Source organism: Phasianus colchicus, chromosome 1 (assembly GCF_987193195.1).
Source record: "Phasianus colchicus chromosome 1, bPhaCol1.hap1.1, whole genome shotgun sequence".
In the NCBI taxonomy this organism is placed as follows: domain Eukaryota; kingdom Metazoa; phylum Chordata; class Aves; order Galliformes; family Phasianidae; genus Phasianus; species Phasianus colchicus.
In genome coordinates, this window is record NC_143436.1 from 101,274,442 (window position 1) to 101,301,128 (window position 26,687).

At 39.0% G+C, this 26,687-nt stretch overlaps 1 protein-coding gene across 3 annotated transcripts in view; it reads left to right on the forward strand.

Moving 5' to 3' along the window:
* Positions 1-472: 472 nt before the first annotated feature.
* Positions 473-26,687, forward strand: part of CXADR (CXADR cell adhesion molecule) — a 29,752-nt gene continuing 3,537 nt past the window's right edge. Inside the window, exons 1-8 of one of the 3 annotated variants that reach the window (XM_031612494.2) lie at positions 473-752; positions 15,047-15,213; positions 15,855-16,059; positions 16,395-16,553; positions 17,970-18,092; positions 18,354-18,492; positions 18,836-19,022; positions 20,494-23,188. In XM_031612494.2, coding sequence (XP_031468354.1) covers positions 698-752; positions 15,047-15,213; positions 15,855-16,059; positions 16,395-16,553; positions 17,970-18,092; positions 18,354-18,492; positions 18,836-19,022; positions 20,494-20,523 — 1,065 coding nt within the window. In that variant the 5' untranslated portion in view covers positions 473-697 and the 3' untranslated portion in view covers positions 20,524-23,188. Of the gene's footprint in view, positions 753-15,046; positions 15,214-15,854; positions 16,060-16,394; positions 16,554-17,969; positions 18,093-18,353; positions 18,493-18,835; positions 23,189-26,687 lie in introns of those variants that run through there. The other 2 variants (XM_031612493.2, XM_031612492.2) reach the window with 2 other exon arrangements.

The window sequence follows — 26,687 nt, forward strand, 5'->3', positions numbered from 1 at the left end:
TTTTGGGTGTCGTGCACCAAATGATAAAAGAGAGCCGCCCTACACCCCACTTCTGCGAGCCATTTTATCTTCCTTTTGTCCTTCTCTAGTTTTGCCTCGATTCCGAATCATTCACAGTCAGAATACGCACGCTCCGCACAGGGCGAGAGCCACACAATGCCGCGGCGTTGCCATGGGGACTGCCTCAGATCAGCCTCTCCCGGTGTCTTCCCCAACGGCCGAAGCCGGCGGCTATCGATAGGAAAAAGCAGCGGTGCCTTTCTTTGATAGCGACGTTCACACCGCGCTCTCAGCATCTCACTTCTGCTCCCTCAAACACACTTCCATCGCTGGCCTTTCTGTCGGGACACTCTGTTTAACACAACCTCGTACGTATCACGATGACTAAACGCCTTGTAGCACGCGGGCACAGCCGCCCCGTGGCGAGGATCGTTACTCTGCAGCCGCACCGGGCGACGCCGCTCTGCTGTGGGCACGTGCGGCCGCGCGGGAAGTTCGCAGCGACCCCGACGGGAGCAGAGCAGGCGGAAACCCCCCGCGGGCGGCCGGGCGAGCGGGCACGACGATACCCCGCGGGGCCGGGCCGGTGCCGGCCGGAAGTGACGGGCGCTTCACCTGCTGGGCGGTGCGCGCGGGGCGGGGCGGCGACCGCCGGGAGTCGCGGAGAAGCAGGCGGTGGTGCCGCTCGAACCGCGCTATGGAACCGCCGCCGTTGGTGCTGCTGGTGGGGCTGGCGCTGCTCGGCGCCGCAGGTGGGCGGCGGGACGGGCCCGGGACAGGGGAGGCGCCGGGGTTGCAGGTGGAAGGGAAGGAGGGGAGAGAAGCGGCTGGGGCTGCGCTGGGCTGAGAGAAAGGGCGGCGGCGGTGGGGTTGGGGGCTTCTCCCGCCCCTCTGGCAGCCCCGGGGGTGCTGCCGAACCCCCCCAGCCCGCGTGTGGCCGCGTAGCGGGGTGCGGTGCGCTCGGCGCCCGGCGGGGCGGACCTGGGCTTTGTTCGCCGCCGCGTTTTGTCTCCTTTCTCCTCCTCGCCGCGTGCATCTGCCTGCTCGCCCCTTTCCCACCGCTCGGGCTTTGCTTTTCCTTTCATTCCGCCTCTCTTTCTTTCACCGATTCAACTTCCAACGTGGTGGCGGCGAGGATTGCTGAGAGGCGCTTCCACGCGGCTCTCGGCGAACGGATCGTCGCGCCGGGTCCCTTCGGCTGCGGGCAGCGGTACGGCCGTGCCCGATGCGCACGGCGTAGTGTTTGCGCGGCGCTGCCTGCCCTGGTGCCTGCTGGCACCGCCCGGGAGTGAGCGGCTGCGGTGGGCGGCGAGGCTGCAGGCTGCCTGGGAGCGGGCACCGAGAGAGCCCGCCAGGGAAAACCGAGCGTGGGGAGGAAATAGAGCCTGAGAATCTGCGTGTTTAATGCCTCTTCAGGGCTGGTCTCGTTCTGGGAGGGTGGAAGAGACCCTGGTGTCTTATGGGGAGTGGCTGAGTGAACCGAGGTTGTTCAGTGTGGAGAAGAGGAAGCTCAAGGGAGCCTCTGCAACTCGCTGAAAGGAGGTTGTAGTGAGGTGGGGGTTGGCCTCTTCTCTCAGGTAACAGCGTCTAATGGCTTTAAATTGTTCCAGACGAGGTTCAGGTTGGATATTAGGAAGAAGATTTCTTCTCAGGAGGAGTGGTGATGCATTGGCACGGGCTGCCCAGGGTGGTAGTGCAGTCGCCGTCCCTGGAGGTGTTCAGAAACCACGTGGATGTGGCACTGAGGGACGTGGTTAGTGGGCACGGTTTGGGTGGATTTGTGGTTGGACTAGGTGATCTTAAAGGTCTTTTCCAACCTTAATGATTCCATGATTTGGTGACTTCCGGAAAGCCCTTGCAAGCCTGATTGTTCCGGATTCAATGAGGATGACTGAGATTTGTGGTGGAAAAAGGGGGAAAATGAGGGATTGTGAGGGAATAAACGCATTTGAATTAAATACTGCATCAAAATTAAAAAAGCATGTGTGGTTTGTTCGAATGAAAAGTTGGTAAACACTTGGTTCAATTGATTTATTGATTTCAGTTTAGCCGTGTGCAGTTACCTGCACTTCCTTACTTCAAACATATCATTTGAACCACAGTTGGTTCAAACCTAAGTGAAACTACAAAAGATGCAAGAACGCCTACAGAGGTTAATGTTTAGAGCAAAGCATGTCAGGCAGAGAGTTTGTTTCCTGTTGGAATGCTGATGCCATTGTTGATGTCACCTCTGTTTTGGGAAATTACTCATGGGATCAAAATTCTGTTTCACAGAGTGATGAGCTCTAATCTCTTGTATAAAAGGGTATTGGTAGTTCAGCATTAACTCGCTCTCTAAGCAGGAGTTGTGTAAGGACTATGAATTACAAGTATTTAGGAGCTAGGTTAGTGATTAAGTTTAATATTAAAGTGTTTCTTGCAACAAAAGCTGTGGAAAAAATGCTTGAGCAGAATCATATGCACTGCAGGTAAGCAGGATCTCTGCTATGAAATGTGATAATGCTATAAAGCTGGAGGTGATTAACACATGGCGACGTGCAAAGCCACAACCAACCTTTACACCTTCGCTTCTCTGAGGTGTGCGCGTTTTCAGACGTCACTGTGAAACTGGATGACTTCGTGTACTGGCTTCAAGTATTTGGCTTTCTGAGTGTGTGATTTGATTAGGAGTGGCTTTGTTTGTTTGATGGCATGGTTAGTTGAATAACTAGCCTGGAAGATGCACAGATCTCATAGTCCTCTGAAGGAAATAACTTAAAAATCTGTGCATTGCCAGAGTTAATACAACATCAGAGATTGCTGGTGTTTTTTCCTCCACCAGGCTGAGTTAATATTTCTGTCGGTGCTCCTGGCAGATGTTACTTCCTTTGCTGAGGAAATAGATACCATTTTATGGACCAGAGTTAGGGAAAGGGAACTCGTGTGCAGTTGTGTGAAAGCTGTTGGTGATAGAGGGCTGTCTCATTGTTGAAGTCCTTGACTTTGTGGTAGTGGAGTAATTTTATCATGGTACTTCAGGGCTTAGTCTGTGTTACGTACTCATTTTTTCCCACTCTTCCCTGTAAGCCTACTGTTTCTTGTTTCCATGTTACTAACAGTTGAAGATTGGAAATAAGCCTCCTGATTTGTACAGAATCGGTTATCTTGACTGTGCAAAACAGATGCTCAGCAGGCAACTGAGCTATGTCATTCTGTGTTGAAAGAGAAAAGTGTTTGTATTTAAGCTGTCCCTGAACTCTGCTCGGGGCTGTAATATCTTTTCTAAGGTCAATTTCACAGTCATAAATAACTGAGACCTTTCCCTTTCAGGAAGGAAAGAATTCATACAAGAACGTTTTGGGATACCAGGGAAGAACAGTCCTCTTCACCCCTATCATTGTAATTGGTCATGTGTTGATTCTAGCAATTGCCTCTGTATTACTTCGTTGTGCAACTGATAGTTACCTGTGGTGTTTTCTGAGTAGGTGCTTCTGGAGAATGCCCACACACAGAATGGATTGGTGTAGTGAAACTCAGTCTTCCGCTGTCTAGAGGACATAGGATATGAATTTGACGTTTGGATGGCTTTATGCAACTGTATGAGCTTTTCTAAAGCTATTTTACTGATTCTTCTCCAACTGAAAATGCACGCCAAGCCTGTGACAAATGACAACTTGATGTTATGTATTGTAGTTAAGTACAATAGGTCATGTCAAGTAGGTGGGGATTTCCAAAATGTACAAACTCTCTTTAAATAAATACTGTACAGCTGTCACCAACAAATCCTGGATTAGGATAATAGAAATGTTGAATATATACCTCTTCAGATCTTGAAGTGTTTTACTGATAAAATTGGTATTAAATTGTTTTTCAAAGGATGATGCAGAATTCTTGTGTAAGGGGGTGGAAACTCAGTGGCAGGTCATTTTGTAGGTTTTATGATTATGCAAATTGGTGTGTTGAGCTTTTTCTATTAATTCTAAGCTTTCTGGAGTTCTTGATCATCTCAAGAGCTAATAAGGGAATCACAGTCTGAGGTTGTCAGTGGTATTGAGCATGTGTTTGCTTATGCAAACAGGAGCTGTGCATACATATTTGTAACCATTTCCTGGGTATACGGTATTGGAGAAGTCATTTCATTTGAAGCACGATAAGTTTTTGCAGGATTTCAGAAGGCTTGAGAATATATATAGCTGCCTAACTTGCAGCTTTTAATAAAGAAGATACTAACATTTTTTCTTAATGTGTAATGGCAGAACACAAGCTTTCCATAGCTATGAGATGATTGCAAAGATAGATTCTAATCAGTATTAACGCTTCTTAATATCTATACATCTGTGGTGATCCTTTTAGCCTTCAGGAAAGGTAGTAATGTGCTGCACATAAATCCTTAAGTGGAGGATAAGAGTTTATTTACCTTGAAAAGTGGATTCAGCTTGGCAGGAATTCCTTTGGTTCATGGTGATAGTTATCTTATTGCTACTCTTGTGTGACTTTTTAATTTCTTTCTTTCTTTATTAACAATACTAAGGGGTAACTTTGAACTCTACTAAATCCTGCACTATTTGAAGTTTTTCTTAATAGAAGATCAAGCTATCAGTTAAATAATGTTTGGATAGTCCAATTATGCTAGATTTTCTCAAAAACTATCATTAAGTGGTATTCATGAAACTTGCAGAAGTATTTCTGACAATGCTCATGGAGAGCAGAACACGGTAAGTCAGCATTTGGTGGCTGGTACGCTTCGTCAGATATGCGTAAGAGGGAACTTAAGCCTCTTCGTGTTTTTATGCAGCAATAGGATCTCAGTGAAGCTTAACTAGGAGAAATTTGACTACCTCTGGGATTAAATGATCACTGCTATCCTAGTCTCTCAAAATGCTGAGCTTGGTGCATTTGGTCCGCCAAGGAATAATTTCAACAGTTTTCAGAGTTCAGGTACTTAACTTTTAACGTCAGTGGACACTGATCTCATGCTCAGAACTCTTCCCCTATATTTCCCAAGTCTTTTTATTTTAAGTAGTACGAAAAAAGCAGTAACTGATGTTGTTTGATGCACCTAGTTACTGCTGTGACATCAATCTTGAGTTATGAATTACAATTGTCTTGCTTCGCTTAATCTTCTGTTTATCTGAAGGTATTTTATGCATTCTGCTGCAGAGATTATTGTAGCGTGTCACTTAGGTCTCCTGGCTGGCTCCCCTTGCTAGCTTCCTCTGTGTTGGATCAAGCCTCAGCTGCCTGTCTTCACTTTCAGTACTTGTCACAGCATTTTCCGTAACTGATTCTGCTTTATATAGAAATGAAGCTACCACACCTAAATCTTTTTTTCAGCTTCTTTCAGTGTTTAAAAACAAAACAAAACAAAACTTGTGTGCTTTGCCTTTGATTCTATTGTGAGTCAAGAAATTCCTTGTAACCATCTTCAAATCTATCTCACCCTCAGAGTGTTTTGAAATTCATTTGCCTCAGTGACCCAAGAGATACATATACACCAAGGGCCAGTTTTTGGGGCCAATATTGTTTCATTGTACTTCTTAATTAAATTAATCATTTGTTGTTTCTTGCATGTATTCATGAGCTTTTAATGGTAGGGACTCATTTTTTTTTTTTTGCTCATGTTGCAACTTCATTTCATGAAGCTTTTAGATGCTGTGTGAAACATTAAATATGTTTCAACAGTTGTATGGCTCAGCAGCTTGTAAGAAGAGCTCCCCTGCCAATTACATCAATTTAGTCATTGCTGGCTAAGTATACAGTCAGCTTATATTGCCTTTTCTTTGAATTCCTCTTTTTACTAGTTTTCGTTGTACACGGAGTAGTTATAACAAGTGCCACTTCACTCTGTTGTCATGGGAGTGAGCAGGTGGCAGTGAAGCTATAGTTCTGTGGAAATCTGTTTCAGAAGCAGCTTGAACGTACATAGGTCCAGCATCCTTGCTGGTAATTTCCTTTACCATGCAGCTATATTAAGTTGTGTGAGTGCATGATGAATGTGTCTGAATGGAGACGACTTAAAGCTTTCATTAGATTTATTTTACTTTAACCAGTTAAGTTGCATAATTTGAAACAAAAAAGAGTTATTCCAGCAACCTTTCCTGGTGCAGGGCAGGAACAATCATCAGGGAGATGGCAGAAGAAAGTCGTTTTTTTTTTTTTTTAAAAAAAAAAAAGAGTTCTGCACGATCAGTATTCTCCCATGTGAAAAAAATGTGTAACTGTGGCCTGAGGGAGCTTCATTAGGAAGTCTGACTAAATCAGGCTGTTGAGTAGCTGGATTCAAGAATTATTCTTGCACCCTATTTCAGGTGGTAACTGGCATTCATCTGGTTCCATGTTGAGCCTCTTTAGGGAGTTTTCAAGTCAGAAAAACCTTAAATTTTTGTAAAGTCAGTTTTCTACCGGTACCTTTTCTTGATGCAACTCTGTGAGTTCACTAGTCAGAGCTGTAAGAAAAGGGTCAGCTGTAACCTCAGACCCATGCGAGTGGGATAGATAGCTTGCTTTTTTTTTTTTTTTTTTTTTTTGTCACTTCTTGGTTTGTGTATTTGAAAACTGCATTGTAATATACAAGCAAGATCGTGAATTTTTCTGGCTGCGGGCTGGAGCTAGTCCTGAGCCATTCAGCATCATTAAGGAGCTCCTAAAGTACTTGATGGCCAAAAGTTTTGCAGTTCAGCTTACATCTGCATTTAACTTTCTGGCTGTTTAGGGTAGATATTCAATTTTGTTGAGCATATTCCTTTCCTTCTGTTTACTTACATGGGGAGAGAGAAGGGAAAGCAAAACCAAGCTGACATTGTGTTGCCTACTTTAAAGTAGCACCATATTAAAGATAATTAACTGTTGAACTACAAAAAAAGCTGATACTACTGAATACAATAACTTTCAATCTTAATGTGAGACTTGCATGTGCTAGAGAAAAATGTTTCTTGTTCACTAGCTCGGAAGAGCTCAAACTCCTTTACTCAAGTGAAAGTAATATGGCTGCTCAGTTAAGTGCTTGATTGTACTTGAACTCCCTAATGCATTGACTGACGGATGTACTTCATGCTTTCATGCTGCAAAAGGGCTGCTTCATTCATTTTCCTTTTGAATGCTATCAAATTGGCAGGAAAGAAAAACAGAATCATGTAGCTTGATTGCTTAGTGACTATAAACCTTCAATATCAGTTGGAGTAATTGATAAATGTGATTTGCAGGGCTAGTAGCAAAAAACAATGGCTGCAGTTGTGGACTTGGGAGGAGAGGCGGGCTTTTGTGTGCGTTAGTAGTGTCAGAATGCGTGGGGTTTTTTCTTTTCATTATTAGTATTTTTTTTGCTTTGATTATGAGTGTCTTTAGTGGTTGGGTGCCTTTTCTTTTTACTCTTCTGAGTACTATGTATGCATGGGTCCTTAAGGGCTTGTAAGTATGGTTTGAAGGTGTGTTTCCACGTTACGCCTAGTTGCATAAAGGTGTGCTATGTTTACATCTGCTGCAACTTCATGCGTCCATCTAGATTGTTGCCACTTTCAGTGATGGCTTTGGGTTCCTTCTTCCTATCCCTACTGTCACAGTCAGTGTAGTGCAGCAGCTGAATGAATTCACTGAACGCGTTCATTCATTTGAATCACTCTGTAGCTGTGCGGCGTGGGGATGAGCAGTGCTTTTACTCTTGAGAGCTGGGAGCAGCTTGGTTAGTGTAGGTGTAATGTGAATTTCTTTCTGTGGGTGGAGTTCCAAAGCGGCATAGTAAGCAAATCCTTGTGAAGGCTGCGGTATCCCCACAGCTTTTATGTGTTTGGCTTCGTGCTCCTGAAATGTGCTTAGTAATTCAGAGAACTCTTTCTGGAAAGAAAAAGTAAAGAACGCTGTACGTGAACAATTTTAATCGGAGTCAACTGTTTTGGTTTTCTACTTCTTTACATTAAGTGTTTTTCTGGCATAAAAGGAGGTGACAGAATCAGAATTAAGGGCAGCTTCTCAGTAAGTCCAGTTGCCTGTCACTTAATACTGGAGATTGAACTGCGCCATACTTGATTGTTTGGATGTGAGCATGCGTTAAAATTCATAGTCAGAATTCATAGTGGTCTTCCGCAGATGTTTGCGTAAACAATATTTCTTTGCTTAAAATCGATCACAGTTTTTGTTATATCCCTTCCCCCTGTATGTGTGGCCCCCTCCCTACCCTTTCAAGCCTGTCCTTCGCTTCAGCAATGAGATACCAGCTCTCCCACTCTAAACATGATAAGCATGTCCCTCTTAAGTAAGGTCATCATCTGCTGTAGTTGCTAGGATACTTGGCTAATGACTTTGAGTTTAGCTACAAAAAAACCCTTAAGAATGTACTGAGAAACTTAGGAACACAAGGACAGTTAGGAAAGGAATATTGGGTAGAATCTGAAGAATGTCAAAGGAAAAGAAGTAAAATGTGAGGAGGGAAAAAAGGTCGATAAAGCTTAAGCCCATGATTTTTAGGTCTTTATTGCATAACTATTCCAACTATTTCAGTATGTTACAGTTGGGAATGAAATTTAAAATCATGTTATGTATGTGCAGTATTTGTCGGTTTGTTTGTAGTCCTGTTTGTTTTATAGTTTTTAAAATAAATGTTCTTTATGAGACCAGGAGAAGGAACAACTTCTAACTTCATTGTGCAGTATGTTTTAAACTGGAGTTTGAGGATGCAACTCTGCAGTATTAGAACAAGTTATTAACTTGATCCCCCCTGAGAACTTTTCTGTAACAGTCTGGTGACATCCAGACTGAAATATTTTTGTCTTCAGAAAGACAATATGCTTAGCCTGTTTCTTGTTGGTTTTAGTGTTTTGTTTTTCCTTTGTGTAACTTGAAAGGATTTATGGATTCAGATGATCTCATAGACTTTGTAATTTAAGTTATTTTTGAATTAATGTATTTTGTCAGATTTCTTAGGAGAGATAAGTTTAAGGTGGCGTTTATGAAATTCTGAATTGCAATCAGTCTTTTTGAGCTTTTCTACCAAAATTGTGAGCTTAGATTGGCAAAAGTCTTCAATTTTTAGAATGGGTTCAGTTTCAGATTCTGTGTTGCTTAAAACCATGTTTCTGTGAATCTGGTGACTGGATAATGGAAAGGAATATAAGACTATCCCTCAGGAATCCTAGGCCCTGGAGATAAGAGAGAGTTGGCAGAAAGAAAAACTCCCCTTGGTAAAAGAGGATCTGGTCAGAGATTAACTCAGTGCACACAAATACATGAGCTACAATGGGGTGCACCCAGAAGCGTTGAGGGAGCTGGCAGAAGTGATTACCAAGCTGCTTTCTATCATCTTTAAAGGTCATAGAGAATGGGAGAGGTGCCTGAGGACTGTAGGAAAGATAATGTCACTCCACTCTTCTGAAAGGGTAAGGGGAGGGAGCTGAGAAACTACAGGACAATCGACCTCATCTCTGTCCCTGGGAATGTGATGGAACAGTTTATTCTGGGTGCCAGCTCCAAGCAAGTGGAAGAGAAGAAGGTTATTGTGAGTAGTCAACATGGATTTTCAAGGGAAAATCATGCTTGACCAATCTGGTAGCCTTCTATGATGAATACTGTGGCTGGGCAGATAACAAAAGAGCAGTGGATATAGTGTACCTTGGCTTCAGTGCAAGGTTTTTGACACTGTATCCCATAAAATCGTCATGGGTAGACTTACGAGGTGTGGGATGGATGGGTGCGCATTTGAGTGGATTGAGAACTGGCTGGTGGAGCTTGGAGGGTTGTAATCATTAGTGCTAAGTCTAGCTGGGGGCCTGTAGCTAGTAGTATCTCCCAGGGTATGATACTGAGTCCAGTCTTGTTCAGCATGTTCATCGATGACCTGGATGAAGGGGTAGAGTGCGTCTTCAGCAAGTTTGCTGATGATACAAAGCTGAGAGGAGTGGCTGACACAGAAGGTGGTGTTGCCATTCAGTGAGACCAGGAAAGGCTGGAGAGTTGGGCAGGGCGGAGCATTATGAAGTTCAACAAGGGCAAGTGCAGAGTCCAACATGTGGGGAGCAACAACAGCGTGCATCAGTAGAGGTTAGGGGCTGATCTACTTGAAAGGAGCTCTGTGGATAAGGACTTAGACATCCTGGTGAACAAGAGGCTGACGATGAGCCAGTAGTGTGCCGTTATGGTCAAGAAGGCCAATGGTATCTTGGAGTGTATTTTAAAAAAAAAATGTGGCCAGCAGGTTGAGGGTGGTCCTCCTATGTCTGCTCTGCCTTAGTGGTGTCACATCTAGAGTTCTCTGTCCAGTTTTGGGCTCCCCAGGAAGACAGGGAGTTACTGTAATGAGTGCAGCAGAGAGCTACAAAGATGATTAGGGGCCTCAGAGCATCTCCTGTATGAGGAAAGGCTGGGAGAAGTAGAACTGTTCAGCTTGGAGAAGAATGAGCGGAGATCTTATCAATGCTTAGAAATATCTGAGGAGCAGGAATGGGAACAGACTCACTGCTGGTGCCCAGTGACAGGACATGGGACAGCAAGCACTAACTGGAACATAGGAAGTTTCATACAAATATGAGAAAGAACATCTTTCCTTTGAGAGTGACAGAGCACTGGAAGCAGCTGCCCAGAGGTGGTAGAGTTTCCTGCTCTGGAGTTATTCAAAACCCACCTGAACAATTTCCCTGAACCTACTGCAGGGAACAACAGCTTTAGCAGAGGAGTTGGGTGGTCTCCACAGGTCCTTTCCAAACCCCTGAGATTCTGTGATTGTTTTTAATAGTCCAGTCTTCCTTGACGTGGAAGCAGATGAAAGTTAGAAATCAAAAACAGGAAGGGAGAACTTAAGTAGATGATTTGGAGAAGCAATTCCACCCTAGTTACTTTGAGGCTAGGCACAACTGGGGGACCTCTCAGTGAATGTGCCTCAAATAAGTGATGTTCCCCACCATGATTGCTCAGACAAAGTGAAGTTTGGAAACAAACCCCCTGTTTGGAGACCCAGCACCACAGTTGATTGTCCAGGTGATACAATTTCACCAAAACCATTCTGATGTGGATTTTTCCCCTGTTTTTGCTAGAAATGCTCTGTTCATTTATCAGCTGTCTCTTTGTAGCTTATGGCAAAACCTTCCTTCACTTTGATAAACTGCACTGATTTGTGTAAAAAGTGTTCTGAAAGCTTACCTCTGACTATTTGATTGTTCAACATCCTGCTGTTGGTAAGGCAGATTAGATGAGGTGTGAAAGAGAGGTTTAAATTCTTGTCTTTACTAACACTGTCTGTATAAATTTCAAGCTCTTGTTCAGAAAATGCTTTATGGATTTATTTTTGTGAAGTGTTGTTATATTTAGTCTTGAACTAAATGGATGTAGAAGAAGGAAGTGTGTCTGGGATGGGAACTTTTTTTTTTTTTTTTTTTTTGGCTAGTGTCCTTATTCATGGATCTTTAACTTCTAAGGCTCTGCAAACTTGGGATGTTTTCTGCACAGTAGAGGTTGTGTGGCTCTGGTACGCTTGCAGAAAATACTATACTGGTAGATAGGAAATGCAGGTGTGAACATCTGTCTGAATGTTGTGTTCAGGGATTAATGTATCCTACCTAGGCTAGTAAAGGCAGGCAGGTTTTTATCTTCTCTGATCTACTTGTAGATTGGGCCATTTAAGTAGAGGGGTATGTGATTTGTTTGTGTCAGTAGCTTTGGAAGTGGTAGAAGTGTTTCAGATTTTTGCTGAAATGGTATATTGGTGTGTTTTAGTTTTATTACTTACTGTGAACTGTGCTTTATGAGATCTTTTGTAGCATTGTATGATAAGCACAGTGTCAAGCATTGGCTTGTATAATATATTAAACATTAACTGTTTGAAACTTATTAAGCCAGCATAGTACTTTCTCTGCTTTGCAGTTGACTCTTACCAGTGCTGTATTATCATCAAAATCTGAATTATCTGCAGAACTCTAAAATTACTGCATACTAAAGCTTGCTCTTTAGATACTTATCCACTACCCATACAAAAGCAGTACTGCTGTGCCATTAAAAAGTAATAGACTCGCTGTCGTTGAGAGCATGTTTGGAAGTAAAATGAGGGTGGTGGTGAGTTATCTTTTGAGACTGAAGTCTGTCAGGCAAGGCATTAGGTCACAGATGGGCAGGCAAACATCTGTAACCTGTGCTTGAAAGAAGAGTCTCTTAAGTGAATTTTATAGCTTGCACTTCTGAAAACAGTAATATACATTTCTGATTGTCACTGGTATTTCCTTAAAACCTCATTTTATGAAGAAACTTCAATGCAACTAAAAGCATCTCCTGCTTCAAGCAAGTATTGGCAAACAATGTATTTTTTGGAGAGTTTGTTAGTAAAGTTGAAGAGCTTTGCAAATGCAGGTCACGTATGGATCAAACATGATGTTAAGAGCAGCAGCAAAATACATGAACTCATTTCTTAATTCATTTAGAAGCTGTCTGTGCTTCTTTGCAGTTGTGCTCCATGGTGCTTGCTGCTTCAGCCCTCAGTTTGAGCCTGGGGGCAGTGCTACTTTCAGCAGTCTACCTCTGTTGTGCCTGTCCCCTCTGTGTTTTCCAGTTGCCATACGTTATGCTGTTCCTGCTGATTGTTTCTCTCTCATGTTACCTATTTAGGGAGGGATTGTGTTCTCTGGGTTACATAACACATAGCAGTACTATCCAATTGCCAGAAAGTTTACGTCAAGCTTAAATTTACACTTCACTTTGTGTAAGCCAGAAATCCAGAATTTCAGTGTATCCTGAGCTTTTCACATACTTCATTAAATATATAAAAACTAAATACAGACGAAATTTGATGAAAATTTACCTTCTGTTACTTCTGTTGGAATGTAAAATGTATTTTCCATTTATTGTGTTTTCTGTATTGAAGACTTGTTTACAAGCAATACTAAAATTTCCATCCATTTGTATCAAGCATTCAGTTCTTCCTATATTCAAAATATAATAATAATGTAGCTCCCTAAGCTTTGTTTCACTTGAGGGGTATTTGATATTTTGCTTAACTATTCAGGAAGAACTACAGTTTCCCTAAGGATGGTAAGTTATTTTGCACCCCTTTTGAAATAATGCTAAAACTTTCTTTAGTCCTGATGGTGTTTCTTTGCCATGCTCTTTGGGGTCAGTTTTTCAGAGTAGTAGTAAGTAATTCCACATTGTAGATTCGAGGTTCCCATGCTCAGAATCCATAGTGCATATGTACTGGTTTCATGTATTCTTCTAAACATTTATAAGGGATAATATTTACTGTTCTGTGTCAATGAATAGTATTTCTCTCTCCCTAAGCAGCCACAAAGGTTCATTCTTCCTTATACTCCAACTGAAATTGGCACAAGTTCTCCTTGGAAAAAGATTTGGGGAATAAGATTTGGACTGATTGCATTTCTGTGTTGATAGTTTTCAGTGGTGTGTTGATTTTTTTTTTTTTTTTCTTTAGGTTCTAGAATCTGTTGCATACTTCTGAGTATCTTCAGCTTCACAGTGATTTGTTAGCTGTGTTAAAAATAAAATCAGATAAATTAATTCTAAGCACCTTTGAATAATTGGGATAACTGACTTGAGGAACCTTCATCTTTCTGGTGTGTTAAAAGAACCTGAAACAAGTCTGAAGTTTTATTAATCCCTCTTAACCCAAAACAAATACAGATTTTTCTCTCAGTCTGATAGTATCATACTAGCACTAAGATGCCACAGGTGATCCACTCACGTTTTGAGGAGTGTACTAGGGGATGAGCAGAAGTTGAATATTTCTGATTGGAGTGGAAACTGAAGAAGACGAGGACAGTTTGGTGACAGTATCATTTGATCATTTGTGTGCATTAGCTTTGCATAGATCTTTAATGCATTTACTGAAGTGACCTCAGTCATCTACTTTTCTGCTGCAAGCAGAGTCAACAGTGAATGCTTTAGTCTTACATCACCTGTCACTAAACCACTGTCCTTGCTTTCCTTTCTGAGTCTTTACTGCTTATGTAGAAGTAGCTGTTCAAAGCAATCCTGCAGCCAGCTGTTAACTCACAGTGCCAGCATCCCCATTCCTTTTCCTTTGCCCCCAGTTTTTTATAGTCACTTTTGTATCAGGTCGTCTTTAGTAGCATGAATGCCAATAGAGTAGGTAGTAGTAATGATTTAAACAAAACAAAAAAAAAGGAATAACAAACACTAGTAGCAATAATACTGAAGTAGTTCAGGGATCAGAGGAACCTTGGCAGTCTGTTAACACTGAATCTGTCTAGACCATCTTTGCCCACTTACTTGGCAGCAAGTGGGTGCCTGCTTTACAGAAGGGAATTTCCAGCTAGTTTGACCTGCCACTACCTCCAAGTGCTAGTGCTTGATTCAAACCCAGCTGGCTCTGATATCTACTTCAACTAAGATGCTTGCTTCTTCTACCTGTAATTCTAACATTGACTAAATGGGAAAAATAAATAAACCAGGTAGAAAATAGCTTTGTATGCCAGCATTCTTAAGAGTTGTAGAGATTTTTTGAAGAGATTAATTTGTCCGTTCCTTCCAGATAAAGCAGTCCCAAATTCACAATAATTTTGCCAGTCCTGGTTGACTTGGTCACTGTTTCATTCCCTCATTTTACCAACAGTTTTCTTTATTCATTCAAAATGTCATTAGACATTTTCTGTATTTTCCTTTTTCAATAACTATAATGTCAAAATTTTCAGCAGCCTTTTATTTAGCCATGTATTTAGCTTTGTATGGGACTTGAATTATGCAAAAGCTGAAAGATGCAACTGCTGGTTGGATATGATTCCAAACTAGCAGTAACAAACTTTGTGTTGTGTTCAGTAACTTCACAGAATTTCTTGAGTAGTGATAAAAGTTTAATGTGATTTTTTCAGTGATATAATTTCCATACCGGAAAAGCGTATGGCAGATCTGAAAAAGGAATTATATAATGCTGATTATTTTTTTAATGAGCAGATGATTTTTGATAAGCATCTGAGAGAGCTGTTTGAATAATCTGTATATTATAGATATGCAGGGATTGGTTTTAGGCATTATTTTTCTAGAAAGATACAGTAATGTGCAATAGAACACTTACTATGGAAACCGCACGTGAAATGCTTTTAAAACAAAAATTTTTCAATAGGTCTTACAAGAAGCCTATCTATAACTTCAGCTGAATCGGCATTTGAAAAAGCTCAAGGAGAGAGAGTTACATTGCCGTGTACTTTCGTACTCTCAGAAGAGGATGTAGGCACACTAGATATTGAGTGGGTCTTGATACCAGCAGATATTCAGAAGAAGGAAGAAACAGTAAGTAAAAACTTTAATTTTTGACAGCTCTGCTTGGGTTACTAGACTAGTTCAATGTGTGAACTTCGGTAGTGATGCTTTTGACTTTCACTCTTCAAGATGGCACGTGTGTGGTCTTAAATTACTTTGAAGCACCAAGGTGGAAGTTTTGAAATAGTGAGGATGTTACAATATTTCGTACTTAATCCTCTACTAACTGTAAACAACTCTAAAATTAAAAATGATTCAGAGAACAGAAAGCTCTGCTCTTGTACTCCTATATTATTTTTCTGATTGAAGGTAGTCGTTCATGAGAATTTGGTCTTAAATGTGTTATGTCTTTGTTAGTTATTAACTCTTTCATTTATTCTGAAGTCTGAGAACTTCTTTAGCAGAGGTTTTACAGAATGAAGATTTGATAAAAAGTTTTCTTTAACACAGAAGACAGTGCTGACATCTTGTCACCTGAGCAGGTATTGCATTGGAGTATTTGTTAGAGCATTTTGCGTGGTGTTACTTAGAAAAAAGGTACATCATCCCCTGGGATTATTTTAAATAGTAAAGAGAAATTGCTAAAATCTGAAGATGCTTGTTTGTTTGTTTGTTTTTCTTTAAATGTTTATATGCCAAGTAGATTCCTAACTGTATTTCTTCTTTTACAGATAATTCTGTATTCTGGAGATAGGATTTATAATCATTACTATCCTGCTCTGACTGGGCGGTTGCAATTTACTAGTTCTGATCCCAAATCTGGTGATGGTTCAGTGGATATCTTGAATTTAAAATCAGCAGATACTGGCACATACCAGTGCAAAGTGAAGAAGGCTCCTGGAGTTGAAAGCCAAAAAATACAGCTGAATGTACTTGGTAAGCAAGCATTTTTTTTTCTTGAATTTTCTGTGGCATATTTGTGTTTACGCTATTCTTCATTTGATATGTAAAATGAAAATGTATGTAGGGCAAAGTCATACTGAATCTACAATAATGCATCCATTACTAAGTCTTCAGGACAGGGGCAGGCAAGGGAAATAAGAGTTGATGAGCATTTTAAAAAATTCTGCATTTGATTTGTATTTCATAGAATTTTTTTCATTCTTACAAAGGCTTTGTTGTACAAAATTTCTATAGTAAAATGCGCTGATGAACTAAAACATTACTATTTTGATTGTGATTTATTAATTCAATAATCCTTTGTTTATCAGTAAAGCCAGCAAGCACTAAATGCTCCATTGAAGGATCACAGGAGATTGGAAAGGACATTATATTGAAGTGTGCATCACAAGAAGGAACCCCACTTCTGTATTATGACTGGAGAAGAGTAGTAACTGGCACACAAGGACTTCCTGCCACTTCCGTGCTAAGTATTGTCAAACTTCAAGTATTTCAGAATAATAAATAATAAAGATATTATTCATATTTTTGACATATTTTGACTTGTTAGCAGCTTATGCATGCTTTTAATATAGAGCAGTCTAGAGAAGTGTCACTTCTATCCTTTCGATGGATAGTAAAACTGACATTTAAACAAGCTACTCCAAGTTGAGAGAGATTTTTACCATTAGGCTTGCAGGATCATGCTCATCTCCACATACAAATGTTTTGACTGCTTTTGCTTGCTGATTCTTGGCTGCTTTTCTGTTTACGTGGATGGGATGAAGAGTCAGAATAGAGTCTAGATCAGTGGTTTGAACTGCGTTTTCAAAACTAGAAATGAAACCTGAATTTTAGTAGAGATTGAAATGAGAGCTTCAATTCCTGATCAAGTGATGGAACTGCTTAGTTAAGGAGGAGAAAGAATATGTATCTATAGAAGAAAAATTGTCATGAGGGACAACCTTCTCTTTTCCTTTACTCTTCTTATGTGTTAACATCCAGGAAAGAATTTTCTTAAAAACGTTGGGTGATAAATTGAGAATTGTTATTGTGGTGGTATTGGATTTTTTTCTTGTGAAAACTTAATTGCTGAAGTTTATTAGAAAAGTTAATGTTACACATTTTATTCATTAGTGCTGAACAACAATGAGGAAGTATACAAAAATGGTGTGTAACATCATAAAGCTCCTGTTGCTTTGGGCTTGGGATTGTAGGTTCCTGGGCACTGAATGTGCTAACAAGAACCTAGATGCTGCTTAACTTCAGCTGAAAGAGCTAGGTCTTTGTGTGATTCTTTGTTACTGTGATGTAGTCTCTTGGCAGCTTGGTGTTTAAGTGCTGATGGCAAATCTATGAGCAGTCTAAGGGTTTAAGCCATTTGAAGTTCGTATAGTAAAATCTCAAAGGTAGCTACCAGTTGCTTTGGAAGCCTTGGGAAGAAGCTGCTTCTGTTTTCACTCTGTCAGCCTATCTAGAGTTAGATGGTCACCCCCTGGATAAGCCTTTCATGTTGAACACAAGTTCTGCTGGCATCTGAGATGGCTGCACAGAATTACTTTATATACAGAAGAGAAGGAGATTCCTTTGGGATGCAGATAATCCGCTATATTTTAAAACACTAGGTTAGGGCGAGAGAACTTGCCATTTTAAGCATCCTTTTCTTTCCATTGACAGAGCAATTTGAAAGCTTTAGTATTAAAGTCAATTTCTGTGGCATAAATTTCTGCTAAAGTAAAAGGCTTTTACAGATAGTAGCATTCTGTGGTGTAGTACACTTTTGGTTTTATTGTTTTCAATGTGGCATTTTTAGTTAAGATTTCATGTGTGTGCTTGATTAATCTATTGCACTGAATTGGAAATTAAACTTTAGTAAATGGTAAACCGTTGCTTTTTATTCTTTGTAGATAAAAATACAGGGGAACTTCTCTTGAAAAATGCCTCTAAAGACTATTCTGGTACATACAACTGTGTTGCTTCAAACCGAGTTGGCACAGATGAATGTTCTGTTGAGCTGAATGTCACCCCTCGTAAGTGTTCACTGTGTAGTAGTCACATAGCATTTTGTGTATTTGAATAATCTTGTTTCTCTGTATTCTTAAAAGCTTAAAAACAACACTGTTTTGCAACTGAGGGTTGCTGCTTTAAATTTGTACTTTGCCAAAGATTTTTTTTGTGTGTAGAAAGATACAGTTCTCCTGTCATTTTAAATCACAGAATTGAAACATACCTCTATTTCAATGATATATTAAGTTTGATGCTTAAACGCTATTGTAATTTATCTATTCTAGCTATAAATACAGCTGGTGTAATTGCTGGAGCTATTCTGGGAACTCTGTTGGGTCTTGCCTTATTGGCTTTTCTTGTCTTCTGTTGCTGTAAGAAGCATAGAGAGAAGAAATATGAGAAAGAAGTACATCATGAAATCAGGTAATGACATGCCTAGCTTGAGGTGTTGCTTGAAAATTAACTTGTAAGTGTCTTTCTGCAAGGAAGATAACTAGTAGTTGGGATTTCTGTTTCAGTCTGGTAAATTTATTGAAACACTAACAACTTATTTGAGAACTTGTTTTGAACATGGTGTAGGTAGTCAAGTCTACCTAGTTTAAGTAAAGACCTTAAAGACAATGAAAACTTCCTTTTATTTTTATAACAACCTTTTTGTCTACTGAATCAGAATGGAAAGGAAGAAATGGAAACGATATTATGTAAGCTGCTGCATAGTAGTAATAATGACTGAACTCTTGTGCAAATGTTCTCTCTTTTCTTTCAGAGAAGATGTTCTGCCTCCAAAAAGTCGCAGTTCAACAGCGCGCAGCTACATAGGCAGCAATCGTTCTTCTCTGGGTTCAATGTCTCCCTCAAATATGGAAGGATACTCCAAAACTCCATATAGCCAGGTTCCAAGTGAAGACTTTGAACGTGCTTCTGGTCAAAACCAAACCATTGCATCTTCAAAGGTAGCTGCACCTAATTTAAGTAGAATGGGAGCTGTCCCTGTGATGATTCCAGCACAAAGCAAAGATGGGTCCATAGTATGAAATATTAATTTAAGTCCTGTTTTTTTAAGTGTTTGTTGTAAGTATTAGAGAGAACTACAGTATTCCAACCCTCATTTAAACAGTGGCATGCGATTTTCCTTGAAGAAAATGAACATGTTAGTTTGAAAAGCCACCAATTCTCATTTTTAATTTAAACTTACTAGTGTGTAACAGTTGAACTATTGAAAGTGTGAAATATCAGGTACTGAAGGTATTTGGATCTCTGGTGGCTTACTGAAGAGACACTATTAGCTGATGTGTGCAGTTTTCAGAATCTGAAAGAGCAACAATTGAGAAGTAACAAAACCGTTTCATATGTAGACCGTGAAGTTCCTCAGAGTTCTTGAAGCTTTATTCTCAATCTTGGAGTAACAGGACTATTTTAATTTGGCCACTGTCTGATGAACTTGCAGTGGGGCTGAAATACTGAGGATGAATTTGAATTCTGCTCAAACTCAGAGGATTTAAACATTACCAACTTAAAGAACTGCATGTCTGGAGTGTTTCCTGAGGTAGTATGTCAGGAACTGCCAGTCATATGGTTGGTTCAGTTAATTTAATGAATCTCTTCTGAATTTAAAATCAGTGAGTAGAAATGTGAAAGGAGATTTTGCCAGCTCCTTGTAATCAGAATTTTACTGCAATAACTAGTTCTAGTAGTGTCAGATAATTTATCCTATGTAACAAGTTTTATCAGTTTTTTACTAGTGGTATCTAAGTTCTCAAATCTATAGCTCAACTGTTACATTGTCTGAGTGAACATGCACCTCTGCAGGTCTTAAGTTAGCTGTATCTCACGTTTTCCAAAGCCTGCTTAGATTCTAAGGCAGTGTTCTTTTTCTAAACCAACTACCTAGAAGTTTCATGGGGCTTTATTAAAGCGATTAAGTAACTGGTATTTGATAGTTGCTCTTGCTCTAATATCACTTCAGAAAAATCTTTTCCAGGCTCAGGTAAGCAATAGGTAGTCTAAAGAGACTGATGCATTTTTATGTGAATTTGCAAGGAATTCACTTCCTCACTTCTTGTCTGTTCAACAACCCTAAGTATTCTTAATAGACGTTTAGAATTCTCATCAGCAAGAGCTTCATACAACCAGAACCTAACAGGACATAGTTATCCAGAATTGTTGATAGGAACATGATGTTTGAAGAGTTCATTAAAAAAAAAAAAAAGCCATCCCATTTTTGCAAACTTAAAACATTACAGGAGAAATAGAATAATTCCTGATCTTGGTTGCACACCTACTTAAAGATTTTTTGATAGCTTCTGATGAGTGATACTATATATCTGTAGTAGCTGGATTTAAGGTTAAATGCTGTTTGTATGTTTGTTTTTTTTAAACTTCCTGTTTACTAACCTCTTTTTCATCTTGTGCTTGGGAGTGTAGGGAGGAATCCCTTCAGCTTATTCTAGGTAAAGATGTTAAACTGCCCATTATTTTGGAAAACTAAATGAATATAGTATGTGGCACAGAGGTTGAAGAAGAAAATATTTGAAGAGCCTGTTGAAAGGTATTAGGAATGTTTGTATGTAGCAACAGTGTGAGATAAGAATTCCTCAAACTTCTAGGCTTAGTGTTCTGCTTTCTTGTAGCTGGTTAATTAGATCTGTGATAAGTTATTTGACTTTCTATTAAATAATTGTCTTTTGTGTAGTTAGATGCACATTTTTTGGTTGGCTCTGTTAATGTAGAAAACATACCCTTCATACTGAATTTAGATACTTGAATGGCTACTAAGTGTTCTAGACTTAACAATTTTACACATTTGGAACTTTTTTAGATTGTAAACTTATACTGTTAGAGATCGGACTTTTTATCTTTCATGTGTGCCTTTTCAATAAACTTTGCCTGATTGTATCTTCAGTTTTTATGAAATTTCTGGTGCCTAAATTTACTGTTTGGACAGGTGCTTAGATGATGGTACAATTTTTAAAACATGACACTGTGATCTGATTTCTTGATTCTTATGTACTATTTATACCTCTTCTTGCCTGTTTTTTTGGATGTGATTTCAGTGGCTCTCTGTATTGTTCTGTATTTCAAAATGTGAGTTACTCCTTCAATTGATAATTACGATGTAAGTGTTTATATTCCTGAAAACTGTTCAGTTGTACTAATTAGATGGATGATTGACTCTCACTTGTGATGAATAATAGGTTTAGAAACTGTGCCAAACACATGCTTGTGAAGAACAATAGATGAGGAGACATTTTCTTGCATCCAATTACTATGATAGAAGAGACTTTAGGATATTTTAATCATAAACTCATTGTTTACCTTGAAACTAAGGCCTTTCCTAAATAAAAGGGTGTGGTTATTTGGATCGTAAATAAAAGTTGAGTACAAAACTAGAACTGAATCACAGACTGAGAAATAGCTAGAGACCTAAGCAACCAGGCAGCAAACCTACTGAACTTAATTCTTAGCCATCTATGGATATACGTGAGATTAGGTGTGGCTTTTTTGTCTTTTCTTTTTTTTTTTTTTTCCTGTGAATCCATGCTTTCCATCAGGTAAGCCCTGGGACACTCAAGAATAGTTATCTCACTCAAACATGCAGATTGGAGTTTACACATACTTTAATGCTCTGTCAGATTGCACAAAACAACAAATCGACAGAATGGAAGGACGGCATGATATGCCCTAAGAGCCTAGCTGTTAGGCTTAGTAGCCTTGACAGTGTCTGTCTATTTATGTAATGGCATGGAAAATAAAAGGAATGGAATCTGACATAGTCCGTATCTGAAATAAAGAACCTCTGACTTGGGGTAAACTTTCCCTCAAGTTGCTCTCATCATGCCTCTTTGAATGAATAAAACACTACAGCAACATAATAGCACTATTATAAATGATTTCTTCAGTCAGTAGACTCATAATTGTAATTCAGCACTGCATTATAATTCTCAAAAGCAGCTACTGTAGTTTAGCAGCAATTTTTAGCTGTGTAGGACACGAACTGACAAATCACGAGGTGTCCGATGATACAGATAAACCTGCTAACAGAACTTCTGTGGGAAGTAATGGCAGCTGATATATCAGTTAGAAGGTGGCATTTTTATTGTCTCATGTTATTTAAAAAGAGGAAAAAAAAAATAGAGGAGGGAGGCTTGATATCAATATGTAAATAGTCTGAATGAGCTCAAGAAATTACTAGATAATGCCATGACTGTGAACTTGCTTGTTAAGGATGACAGTGTAGAAGAAACCATTGAATTTTAGCATGGTGTGAATAGTGTTAGACTTGTAGAGTACTGTAGAGGTTATGTAACATTTGTCCATACACTACGAGCCTTTTCATAAACTTCTAAAATGGATATTTAAAGATAATAGTGTGAACCTTCCTTACCTAAAAAATACTTTTTTTTTTAACTATGTAGTGCACAGAAATGCCTTGTTGGAGGGGTAAAAGATGACTTTTGGAGCAAATGTACAGTGCATACATCTTTATCTACTCTAATAGTCACGTTTGTATTAGATGTATGCTTTCTGCTTAATAGTACAAATAAGACTTGTTAATTGCAAGCTGTCTCTGTAATAATGAATATTGTATATTACTGTTTTCCAGGATAGCCTTTTGGTTTTGCTCTTAACTGTGTATATTCCAGATCACTTTAGATCGCTGTGGTAGTCTAAAGACACAATACCATTTGTATCACTTGAACCTTGTTTTATACACTTGATAGGTGCTTTCTAGGGCCCTTTGGGTGTTGGTCCTCTGGTGTGCGACACAGCTCAAATGAAATTGGAGCAATAACATTTCCAGGAATACAACATGTTGCAACGTTGCTTTATACTTCTCGTGCACAAAGCATGAACTTGAATATTGATATGAATTTCAGTATGAGGTTTTATATACACATTTTTAGGGAATGGTATTATACAATGCAAGTACTGTGAGTGAATCTGTAAAAACAAATTCAAAATTTTAAAATGCTGTAGTTCCATGACAGACTTGTGTACTTTTTGAAATAAAACTGTTGGAGAAAACAGTAGTCTGTCTTTATTCTAAAGCAGCAGTTATGTATGCCTTCAGCTTTCTGTAATTAGAAGTGAACTAATAAATATGGCTGTGTATACCGCACTGGCAGTAATCATTTATTGCTTCTTTTCCCCCCATTAATTTCAAAATAAAGGAAAATAAAACTGTTTATAAGAATTTTAAAACCTACAGTTAATAGGAGAGTTCTTATTGTAGGTACACTAATGCAGTGATCAGTTTAAACAAATTCTGAAACAATAAACTGGGAAGGATCTTAATTTTTGTCCTTTGTTATTTTAGCTAGAACTAAGTATTTCTGAATCTAATAAATTCTTATAAAATTCAAACAAGAATGTTTACACTTAAAATGTTTGGATAAAATGTTTTTATGCTGTCAACCAAATTTTTTTTTTTTTAAATATTCAAGTGAATTTGGCCTGGAATATTCTCTGCCTCTTAGCCTTGCAAACCAACTGTTTATTTATCATTTTACCTATGACAAATGCGAGTTCTCTAGTGTCATCTTCGGTACTTCCATTTAGTCTCAGGAAAGAAAGCCTGGCAAGGACAATGTTTGTGTTATTATCATGTTCTGTGTTTACCACTGGAGGCCTAAATTACTTAGATTTAATGTATGCATATCTTCATATGATAATGCATACCTGTGCTGTGCCAGGTGCTTGTCATTTCTTAGTGTATGTCTTAAATCTATTTAATGTGTACACAAACAGAAGTTAAATAGTAAGAGTACTACTAAGAGTAGAAGCCCTTTTTTTTTTCGTATTTCAAATTAAAGTATTTGCTTAAATATAAAAGGAAACCTGGTTAAAAAATGAAGATCAGTGTTGTTGCTCTTTGTAGAACTTTCTTTGCCTTTTTAACTTGTTAGCTTCAAAGCTTCAGTCCTTTCCCAAGTTGGCAGTTTTCTCTCAAATCAACTTCAGTGCTTCAGATGTTCCAGTGCTTTTATTTAGAATCAGATAATTGTGAATCAGAGGAGCAGCTGGATATGGGAATTCTAGCAAAATGGTTATCCCTCTCTTGATAGTCCTGTAAAAGAAGAGAGGACACTCATTAGGTAGTTTCATAAAATTTTTGTGGTCCTCAAATATGTAATCAGGCAATGCTTTGGGTAATGTTTCTTACAAGGTCTGTCTTGTTTCTTTACTAAGCTTGGACTTACTGTGAGCTTACTATTTCAAACTTCTTTGCAGGTGGAGGGGCTCTGTAGTTACACTGGTAGGTAAGAAATCACTAGATCACTTTAGAAAACAGTTAATACAAGCTACTTAGTCTTGCTTTTTTGTCTATGACAATTCTTATCCATAAAATCAAAAGAACAGAACTGCTTCTAAAGAAAATAGCTTATCAAGGAGCAAAAGTGAATTGAATGAATGGGTGAAGCTGTGAATATTGTCTATTTTTCCAGGTCTCAAGATCTTTTAAATTCATAATTCAATTGATGAATGACTACACCCAGGTACTCAGTTCTGGGGAGGGGGAAGTTTTGAAAACAGGGATTCTGTAATGAGTTTATACTGCTGTAAGTTAGTGCCATGTTCATGTGCTGCTGCTTAGAATACTTAAATTCTCAGCTGTCTTAGTTGTCTCTGTTGGCCAGGGAACTTTGAGTATGAAAGTTAATAATTAGGTATCAGCAGCTGATAGCTGTATTTTGGGTGGTGGTTCTTTTTGTTTCGTGAATAAGTATAGTCCTTGAAATTTTTTGTTTGTTTGTTTTCAATTGTGTTGACTAGACGAAGGACACTTCTGCCATATTTTTTAGAAAAAAATGCAATTTTTTAGCTCATACCAAAGGTCTTGATACAGTGTTAGGGTGAGTAGGTGGTGGAAGAGAAGGGATAGCGTTGCAAAGAAGTTGAGTAAGTTGGTTATGCAATTTGATTATGTAACAATTTTAAAACAGCAATATTAGAATAGATGTTAACATCTGAAAGCACATCATTTTACCTTCAGTAATCTAATTTTTTCTTCAGGGAAAAACCTCTTGAGGCAGTATGTCCACTGGGAAGCTCAGAAAGCTGTGTGATGCAATGACAGTTGTCCCATTTCTCAGGGCTGGAAGATTTGGTTCTGTAAGCTGCAGGCAGGCAGGGTAAAAGTTGAGCTAAGTAGCTGAGGGGTAATAGACTTCTTTCCAGGAGTACTTTTTGGTCTTCTTATTTTATATTCCTTGATAATATTTTAATTGCACAGAAGAGTGCAGCAGAGCATCCTTTCTCAGTGTTCAAGGTCTCTGCAGCTGTCAGCAGCAACTTGCAGCATCTTGCTAGTCATGTGAATGGACAGCGTTTGTAAGAAACTACTTGCTGAAGTCAAAACACTTGATCTGTGCCATTCTTATCCATAGGAGATCAAGATAAAAAAAAAAAATCAGATTTCCACTTACCTGTAGAAAAGCTCAGGTAGGAGGGAAACTGCTACCCTTAAACCAGAAATAAAGGCAGCTGGAGGTAATGCATAAAAACTACTGAATGGCTTGCAAATTCTGAATGAGATGACAACTCTGGGGCACAGCTGGTGTTTTGTGGAACTTGTCAAAAAGCTTATGTTTTTGCTGCCAGCACTGTACATTTTAGCCCAATAAACAGAATGTCCTTTTATGTCACTTCCAATCCTTCCAAGAGTAGAAACAATTCATGTAAGTTTGGAAGAGCTGTGAAATACAAGATTAAACTTGCAGTTACTTAATATAGTCCAACCTGTTTCTTGTGGCCTTTGAGTACTCTGGGATTTTTCTTGTGTGCCAGTAGCTTCAAGTGGACTTTTTGGTGTTGCCTTAATTTTGTCCCTGCATTCTATAACATGAAATTGCTTAAGAATTGCAATGCCTTTCTCTTGCTTCAGACTTGAGTTTTGGTGAAGGTCACTTCTTTCTGGAACTTACTTGAATTTAATTACCTTGTTATTCCTATGTAGGACAGAAAACTCACCATGTTTAAAGTGTAAAACTTCAAAAATGCTCTGTTCTCCCATGCTTGCTCCAGCTGACTTAAAAAAAAAAAAAAATTATGGCTAAATATGAGCACTTTGGACCAAAGTAATCCATTTTCTGTTTGAGAATACCGATTGCCCTCTGGTGGCTGACCTGTTGGCAGCCTTTAATCCTTTTGCTGCTGCTAAAAGACACTACACAGTTCTACTGATGGCTAAAAAATGTTTTGTCAAAAGAGAACACTGTAATTTTCTTAAACAGTTATTTTCTAATTGTTTGTTCAAGAATATAGATTAAGCAAGTGACTGTTGTAATCTGCATCAATTAAGAAACTTTATTTCTCTGTATAAGCTCTGACAAAAAGCTGTAAACTGTACAGGAATCATTAAAGGAAATGTGCAGCTGAGATGTGAGTATAGAATTTGACAGATATTAACAGTTTTGATGCAAAATACTACTTCTGTTACCTTTGTTACCTTTACAAAGCCTATTGCTAAGCTATAAGTACAAATTTGCTACATTCCTTATACTTTAAAAAAAAAAAAAAAATCATTGAAGTCTGATTGACTACTGTGGACCAGAGCTTAGTGATGATCCTTGGAATATCTGTTTTGCTAAGGCTGAAGTTAAGGTCAACAGCATTGT